Source organism: Phaenicophaeus curvirostris, chromosome 9 (genome assembly GCF_032191515.1).
Source record: "Phaenicophaeus curvirostris isolate KB17595 chromosome 9, BPBGC_Pcur_1.0, whole genome shotgun sequence".
NCBI lineage: Eukaryota > Metazoa > Chordata > Aves > Cuculiformes > Cuculidae > Phaenicophaeus > Phaenicophaeus curvirostris.
This window is the reverse complement of record NC_091400.1, coordinates 26735927-26745283: the sequence shown is the minus strand read 5'-3', so window position 1 is coordinate 26745283 and position 9357 is coordinate 26735927. Positions and strand designations below refer to the sequence as shown.

The 9357-nt window shown below is 41.6% G+C and overlaps 1 protein-coding gene across 10 annotated transcripts in view; it reads left to right on the top strand.

Annotated features, from left to right (window-relative positions):
• The first annotated feature begins 1961 nt into the window (after positions 1-1961).
• LDB3 (LIM domain binding 3) overlaps positions 1962-9357 on the top strand; it is a 120599-nt gene continuing 113203 nt past the window's right edge. For 9 of the 10 annotated variants that reach the window (XM_069863496.1, XM_069863493.1, XM_069863500.1 and 6 more), the window contains exons 1-2: positions 2910-3013; positions 3120-3245. In XM_069863496.1, the coding sequence (XP_069719597.1) occupies positions 3153-3245 (93 nt within the window). In that variant the 5' untranslated portion in view covers positions 2910-3013; positions 3120-3152. Of the gene's footprint in view, positions 2055-2909; positions 3014-3119; positions 3246-9357 lie in introns of those variants that run through there. The other variant, XM_069863489.1, reaches the window with a different exon arrangement.

Below are 9357 nucleotides of genomic sequence, written 5' to 3'. Positions count from 1 at the left end.
CTTCCTGGACTTCAGCAAAGCCTTTGACACAGTTTCTCACAGCGTTCTGCTTCGGAAACTGTCAGCCTCTGGGCTGGACAGGCGCACACTCTCCTGGGTGGAAAACTGGTTGGATGGCCGGGCCCAGAGAGTGGTGGGAAATGGTGTGAAATCCAGCTGGAGGCCAGTGACAAGTGGGGTTCCCCAGGGCTCAGTGCTGGGTCCAGCCCTGTTCAATGTCTTCATCAATGACCTGGATGAAGGCATCGAATGCACCCTTAGCAAGTTTGCAGACGACACTAAGCTGGGTGGAAGTGTCGATCTGCTGGAGGGTCGGGAGGCTCTGCAAAGGGATCTGAACAGGCTGGACCGCTGGGCAGAGTCCAATGGCATGAGGTTTAACAAGGCCAAATGCCGGGTCCTGCACTTGGGACACAACAACCCTATGCAGTGCTACAGACTAGGAGAAGTCTGTCTAGAAAGCTGCCTGGAGGAGAGGGATCTGGGGGTGTTGGTTGACAGGGACTGAACATGAGCCAGCAGTGGCCCAGGTGGCCAAGAAGGCCAATGGCATCTTGGCTTGTATCAGAAACGGCGTGACCAGCAGGTCCAGGGAGGTTATTCTCCCTCTGTACTCGGCACTGGTGAGACCGCTCCTCGAATACTGTGTTCAGTTCTGGGCCCCTCACCACAAGAAGGATGTTGAGGCTCTGGAGAGAGTACAGAGAAGAGCAACAAAGCTGGTGAAAGGGCTGGAGAACAGGCCTTATGAGGAGCGGCTGAGAGAGCTGGGGTTGTTTAGCCTGGAGAAGAGGAGGCTGAGGGGTGACCTCATTGCTCTCTACAACTACCTGAAAGGAGGTTGTAGAGAGGAGGGTGCTGGCCTCTTCTCCCAAGTGACAGGGGACAGGACAAGAGGGAATGGCCTCAAGCTCCGCCAGGGGAGGTTTAGGCTAGACGTTAGGAAAAAATTCTTTACAGAAAGGGTCATTGGGCACTGGAACAGGCTGCCCAGGGAGGTGGTTGAGTCCCCTTCCCTGGAGGTGTTTAAGGCACGGGTGGACGAGGTGCTGAGGGATATGGTTTAGTGTTTGGTAGGAACGGTTGGACTCGGTGATCCGGTGGGTCTCTTCCAACCTGGTTATTCTGTGATTCTGTGATTCTTGCTCCTTGTTTTATCCCATTCTCCTAAACCCTTGAAAAGGAGCCAAGAAAGGGCACTGCAAAATAGCAGTGAATCGCTAGGAAAAGGAAAGGAATAATATAATGAGAATTTACCTTCAATGTTTTATGTGTGCGTGTGACCTTTGGAAAAAAAAGTAAATTGCATGGTAGTGTTTGTTTAATAAGAGACCCACGAGATAAACTGACAGGCCTGAAAACTCTGCCATTTGAAGTGCAACAAATCAGTTTTGTCTCCCCTCAAAGTCACCATCCAAACATCACTGGTTCTGGACTCCCGTAGGGCAGGTTACAAATGCTGCTAATGTAAATGTCCCCTGGAGGTATTTGTGAGACATAAGAAAACCATTTTGTTTTCAAGCCGTGCCTTGCTATTTGCTTTGGTTTTAGTTTGGGCAGTTCTACTGGCTTAGTGTAACTTTCATTCAAATCCACCGGGATTGCTGTGGTTCATTTTGGACCTCTGACTAAAATACACAGTTATGTGGTTTAGTGTAGTGTCTGTGTGGAGCTTAATTATTCCCTTATACAAATGGCTGTTCTGTCACTGCAAATAGTAAACATGGTTTTGAAAAATTATTGACTGTCTCCTCTGATAAAGGCTGAGGCCCTGGTAATGTTCTCTCTCTGCCATTTCACTATCAGATTTTCTATCATGTTTTTAGGTAGGCAAATGGGCAGAGTGACCCATTATCAACGTGCAAATTTAGCTGCCTCACCCCAGTGCACTATGTGGTTTTGGTTGCCTTTTGGTTATCAGAGTAACCCATGCTTTTTGTTTTCACCTTAACATAGCAAGGATTACTTTCTAGTCAGAGGATAAAAGCAGGGATGCTGTGGAGATACAGGAAAGTAGTTCTGGAGGTCTTGCACATATTAATGACTTGAAAGGGGTAAGGGTTATTTAATATTTATAGCTTTACCGACAGCAGAAGCTTTTTGTTTGCATCTGTAGTTCTACCAACAGCTTTTCCCTTTCCCTCTTGTTCTATATATTTTAGCTATTGCCAATCTAAGGCAGAAATGCTATCACGTGTTACTGAACAAGGTTTATAAAGTTTTATGGAACACCTACCACAAATGGAATATAAATTATGAAAAATCAAGGAATGAATTATGGAAGCAGTTAGCTAGCTATTTGTATTCTTAGCCTTCCACTAAAGTGTCATGCTTTTAGAAGACCCCTGTCAAAATAATGAGGCAGATATGTAGTGAAACTATGCTTTTGCCATGGAAATTAAATGCTGATTAGAAATAACCCATAATACCTCTTCCTGCATTCAAGGAGGATAAATTTTAATTTTCCCTTGAGAAAGAAAGGGCTGTGGAACTGGGGACCAAATGTGAAGTTGTGGGTTTTTTTTGTGATGCTAACTGCTTGTAGTATATACTTTATCTTCAGCTTAACAAAGCAGTGCAAAAGAGGGTAAACACTTGGGGGGGCTTTCCTGCTACATATGGGAAGTTCTGTGTAAAAATAACTTGCTTGTAGTACATTATATGTCACAGTGTGAGAAACATGTTCTGAAGCGCAAGTTACATGTGGCTATACAGTTGTTAACAGATTAGTAAAGAGGTTGGGGTGTTTGGGACTTAAGCATGAGAATTTGCTTGCTTGTTTTATTACAAAATGTGTTTTGCCCATAGAGTAACTGAGCATGAAGAGGGGTTTTAGAAGCCTAGAAAGATCTGTCCCCTTCCCTGGGGTCTATATTAGACCTCTGAGTCATGAAGTCTTTGCATAGTAGGTGTCTGGTTACAAACCTTTTATGGGCCCTATTCAGCTGGGATATCAGCATCTGCATTATAGCTCCCATCTATTCTTAGGTGATATCAGAGCACGACTGAACAGGCAAGGCAGGAAGAGAATTGCTTCCGTTATATAAAACTCTTCCCTTTTCTTATTGTGCTTTTTTTTTCACGCTTTTTCTGTCTACCCCATCCTTCTCTTCTTGCAGTGCCTTGTTGTTGCCTTGTGAAAGAGGTGCATAATGGCTTACAGCGTGACTCTGAATGGACCTGGACCGTGGGGTTTCCGTCTGCAAGGGGGCAAGGACTTCAACATGCCCTTGACCATCTCCAGAGTAAGTGAGCAAAAAAAAAAAAAAAGCCTCCTTGAATTTGTTTAGGTTGGAAAACAGCAGTGAATGAATCATATGTACACTCTGCCTTAGCAATATAGAACATCTTTGCAGCTAGATCTGAATAAAGAAAAAGTAACGTGGGCTTTAAATATACCAGTTCAAGGTACAACCTGTCATTGATGATGCCTCAGGAAGACAGTTCTGTTTAGTATATTTTTAAGAATGATGATCCAGTTCCTTTCTGTGCAGTGTTGTCTCTTCTGCTGCTGATACAGGCCTTACTGGTGTCAGTTTGGGGGGAAGGGAGAGAAACAACTATGAATGGCAATATAGAATTTTATTTCTAGAAAATAAGCACGTGACTTCTTGTAAATATGTCAAGTCCGGGTGTTAAAGCTGGAGAAAGACAGGGATACATGTCCCCTCTTTTGGGGCCAGGGCAGGGGGCAATAATTGGATGAAAACTAGACATGTCAAGCAGAAGACTCAATAGTACTTAAAACACAGTCTTAAATTATGCAGAAGCCTTCCATTTGCAACTGACAAACAGCATGTGATTTAATAATTAATTACCTGGTGTATCTGTTGATTACAGATTAATAAATTTATTTCCTAGCTGTCTTTTTTTTTCCTAAGAGCAATATTTTAAGTTGTTACAGTGGAGTGCTCTTATCAACTGAATTAGCTCAGTTCCTTAGAAGTATTTAACACTAGGTAGTTTTCAGGAAATTTGTAAGCATTTCCCTTACCTATGCTTCTCTTATCAAACCAGATAGTTCTGTGTAACTCATGGTTTGGGAATTCTGCTTTCTACTGCCTCTTGCAGCTCCCTCTTCCTTTTTTTTTCCTTTTTTTTTCCTTTCTGACAGCCTCAAATCTGTTCTAGAAAGTTCAGATCTTTTTTAGAAATGTCTTGGTTCCTCCACAAATCGCCTGCAGAAGGCTTATTTTGCAGTGTGAAGACAAGAGAGGTTACTTACATAACAGTGTTTAAAAGGAATACCAGAATGATTTAATCAGACAAACAAAAAGAATGCGAACAAAAGGTCTGCTCCACCACAATAAAGAGCCATCTATGCTACTTTGAAAACTGTTTTTTCATAATGAAAAAATACAGTCTGTTACATTGTGGGTACTAAATCGATATCCCTCCAACAGCCATGATTCACAGTCATCAGTGAATAGAGAGAGGCTGTCAGTCAGGGGCTGGAGGACTTGCACTGTCTATGACACAATCAGAAATTAAAAACCAGTTGTTTCTCAAAAAAAAAAACATTGTCTCAGGCTATAATCTCTCAAAGTATACTCGCTGTGCCCGAAGACTGTATGATTCTCATGGGGATTTTGAGAGTGTATGATTAGCAGGAGTGAAACTTCAATGCCTGGATTCCCAGAGGTGTGAAGGAATTGCCTCTTCACACAGCTGGCTGCATTTCCAGCAGGAGAAGTGTCAGAAAACACTGTTAAATGTTTTGAACTCTTTCCCAGTTTTTAGTTGGGAGCATTGCTTTAGGATGGGATTGAATTTTGTTGTCTGCCTTAGGGAAGAAAAGCAGGCATGCAGAAATGAACGTAGTCTCTTTCAGGGGGAGCTGGAGTAGGAATGCCTGCTGGTCATGATATTTTTTAACTGGGACAGAGTGTAATACACGGCTTTTAATGATAATATTCTTGAAGTCTGTGTTTTCTTTAGCGTCTCTTACATAAATGTGTCTCCAAACAGGTCGGATATTTCCCTTGATGAACAATTTCCAGTCGTAAGTGAGTTGAGCCATGAATTTAGCCATAATTGCAATCTTACAAAGGTGGAAAAGGAAAGCTGTGCTTATATTCTCAAGATATTCTTGAGGGGCAGTGGGGGAAGGAAGATAACTATGAAGAAAATCCTCTTCCTGGGAAGGGCACACAGCTCTAAATTTTGCCAGTGGATGCCGTACACTTATGTTTGGACTGGTTTTCATCCACAGCTGCCCTGAGATAGAATTAGACTTTGTACGTGCAAGAGAAGTCCTAAACTGTTCAACTTAAAGGGTCTTATAGTTGCTTTTAATACCATGTACCCTTTTGCCTACATATGTGCAGGCACCCTTTATGCAGGCAGACAGGGCTTACATGTGGACGTTCTCATTATACTCTAACTGCCCTCAAGCAATAAGACTGTCTGTGAGTGGGCCACAGAGAACAAAAAGATTCCTCTTTCCTCATGGAAGCTCTGTGCTCTTCTGCCAACTCATGCCATAAGTCATGCCGTGAGTTCCCTCTGAGCTCTGGAGAAAGACGACAGCAACAGTTCTACTGCACTGGGATTGTTCATCCCAGCTATAGTTTTATGTCTGTGTGTTTCCAAGGACCCTCCTGAAAGGGGAAGCCAGCATCGTGGCAATATGAAGACAGCCCACGCCTAGATGTAAAGTGGGCACCCTGCACTGTGTTGGCCAGCTTCATACAATTCCCACTCAGCTTGCACTTCACCTGAGAAGCAGGGGAATAAAAAAAACTGAAGATCTTCAAAGACTACTGACAAAAGCACAATACAAGATTGTGGCATCGCTTATGCTTCTGTTCAGGAAAATGCTCTTAAAACAGTGGGCAAGGAAGGGAATTACTCAGAGCTATTTGGCCCAACAGTTCAATTTTAAAGGATTCTTTAAAATACTGTCTGAGATGCTGTATCTTCTTCCCTTCAGGTAGGTCCAGGTGATAAGCTCACTGCTGAATACTCTACAGCATAAGACACAGGAGTCACAGTCAGTCAGCTGGGTGGCAGGTGAAGATGTGTTCCCCTGAAATGGATTGTTCTGCTTATCTGTTCTTTATCTAAAAATAATTCCCTGACTAATGTAGGAGGGTGGGGACAAGAACAAGTAGAGAATAATTAAGGTCACTCTGCAGCTTTCACATTCCTTTAACAATGACATTAGAAAATAATCTGGGAAATATTTAAAACAATATTTTTCCAGTCCCCACCCTGTAGACCATCCTACCATCTAGCACAGATTCTGTTACTGAGATGTCATGGGCAGGCAGCAGAGGTAGGAAAACAGTATTGACAGCTTTTTAGTAAAGCTGAGCATCTGTCACCTGAAATGAATGAGACTTGCAGGTTGTTGGCAGTGCTAAGAGCTGTCACCAGTGGCGTAATCGTATGCATAAATCTGGTCTTTGCAAGTTGACGTGGGCAGCAAATCAGGTTATTTTCTCCTACTGCTTGCATGCACTGTCTGGAAGCAGGCAGAATTCATTAATTTTATAGACCTAATCCTCTGTAAGAAGGCTTTTAGGCATAGTTAATTATCTAAGTGCTGTGCTGCCATGTTACCTAAGATGATACAATTTTACATGGATGGACGCAATTGCAGACCCTCTTCATGATTGATTCATGAATGGCTGAACAGGAAGCTTTTCTCGTGAGACAGACTGGCTTGCAGGTGATGCACTGAGCCGAAAGGCGTGCATCATCTGAGATAGCAGCAATACTATCCAGAAATGAGCAGTAACTCATGATTGGTGTATTCACTCTGTTTTTATCTGTGCAGGTTTGTATTTTCTAATAGAGAGGTTTTTTTAAAGTTGCCTGGGTTCCACATCAAAAGCCAGAGCCTGAAGCTGAAGGAGACAGTGTTTAAAGAAAACAAAAGTTATCAGAGAACTATTTTAGCTTTGTGCTATTAAATGAGAAAGAAGTTGAAATCTGGTGATGAGGTAAGCATAATGAGGGGAAATGGCAAACAGTAATAGGAAAAAAATGAAATTAGCTGGTCTGTATACTTATTCTGATACAAGCAGCCTGAAACAGCTCTCAGAGAGGGAGTGGGGGAGAAGCCCTACTCTAGCATTTTGCAGACCATGCATCTGGAGGAGCAGGAAGGCTTTTCTCACATTTATTGGGCTCTTTCATTTAATCAGCATATTTTCCTGATTGCTTCCTGTCACTGCTCTGCTCCCTAGCACACGTATGTCAGCCTCTCTCAGTAACTGCGTTTCCTTTAGGCGAGCTATGTGAGAGTATTCATTTCCTGCAGGCCTATTGCACATGGTGTATCAGTGTCTTACAACAGGCAAGTGATGGGTGAAGGGAGTCCCTCTTTGCTTTTTTGTCTTCTATGCTTAAGTGCAAGGAACCCTCAGATTATTTCGGTCAGACACTATGCATTCTGCAACTGTTTGGATATGCTGTGCATAGATTGTAATGAGAAGAGTGCAGTTTACCTGTATTGACTGAACTGAAGACATTTAACAAGTTCAGTTGAAATAGTGATCCCACGTTGTCTTTTAAGTGTCCATCTCTGGTGAATCAAACTGCTGAGTAGTTGTTCCACAGCTGCAACTGTAACTTCATGGGGTTTGTTTGTCTCCAAATGTGAAGTCCTTCACAATACTAAAAGCTATAGATCAGTATTTATGATAGTTGATATTCTACAAAACTAACAGATAAGTCTTGTGTCCTCTAAGAGCCTTCTTTTTATACTATGATTCAATAGAGGTGTTTCCCCCAAAACTCAAATGACTGTGAGTCAACTTCTCGGAGGGAGACTGAGCCATTTAATGTAGTGACTGTCTTATGTCTAGATAAGCTGTAGCAATTTCTTATGCGTGAGTGGTTTCACGTTCTTCCAGTCTTCTACAATTTAACTCAATATAGTTAATAGTTCCATGTAAGAGGAAAATAAAATACTTCCACTGTGTATATATAGAGCAACAGAGGCATCTCATCCAAAGTGATAGCATTCTGAATTTTATTAAGTGAAGTTGTTTGTTATTTGTACAAACGTGTCAGTATCATGAGAGAATGCTGGTTACTTTAGATGGTATCTTTGCTTTCAAACTAATTTGCAAGCCACTTCTGGTATCTTTACAGCCACAGTTATCAGAAATGATTGTATTGCAGTGAGTGTGGACTCTGCAAGTAACTCCTAAAACTGCTGATTCACTGTTGTTTGTTTGAGATGTTCCAGTAGTCAGCATCTACACTATAAATGACGGTTCAGCTTATAAGGCATGATATGGTTGCATCTCTCATCAAACACAATTGTCATGAGTTTGTTGGACAAAGAGGAAGGGAGCAAATTATCTAGTTGCTTTTTGTTTAAACAGTATCTATTTGGACCAGAAAAAGAGATGGGTTCTGGCATCTGGGGATCAGAAAACTGCTGGATTCTGGGGACTTAATCTAAGTCTCTGCTCTAAAAAAATCTGAACAGAGGTTTAAACTTGGCTGTGGAGGTGCTCTAAAATGTAAAGAATTAGTTATTTTGAGATAGACAGCATTCCTTGTCTTGATAAAAAGTACTGTATCAGGTCTGAGGAGAATCCCAATGGATGTTTCACCTGAGCTGCTAAGACTTTAAGAGAAGTTAGAAGAACAAATACCCAATTTATGTAATACAATGCAGTTCCAGCCCAAGATGTACTATTTTTTCTCTGGTGGTTAAGCAGTCATGATACAAGTAAGAAGCTTTGGGTTTCTTACCTTGCAGTGAACATTCTGAAAAATCTTGTTGTTTTTTCTTTAAACTTGGGATTTTGGTGGGAAGAGTCTTTTTATTATAATTTTTATATAAATTTTAGCATCATAATGCAGTGGGATTTGAATGCATGTACTGTACTCAACCAAATAAATTCCAGGAAGGAGCTAACTAGAACTTTTGGTCAAATTATTTCTGTTTTAAATCAAGTATGTGCTTGGAACTGAAAGGCATTGCCTCTTATCTGTTTGTTTGAATAAATAAATCACTAAATACTAAGCTCACTGCAGAAGGCCAGGGCTATCTAAAGAGTATTATGTGTTCTGCACAGTATTTGTGCAGACATAATGCACAGCTCTATTTAGGGTTCTGTTTCTCAGTTCTAGCCATGTTTTGAATTTCAGGAGAAACATTTAGCCCTGTTACAATGTAGGACGGATTAGTACCAATAATGGCTTGTAGTGGCTGAGGTACCAGCTTAAAGGATGTTGCATCATCAAACCTGCTGCTCTGACTATTCTGACACATAATACTTAATCTGTGGGTTTGAAGCCCTTTCTTTATTTCACCTGCTAAATGCGGCTTTTCTCTTTGGCGTGTGATTGTATCTGAATCATCAATGCTTGTGTAGCGTTATCTGTGAAAAA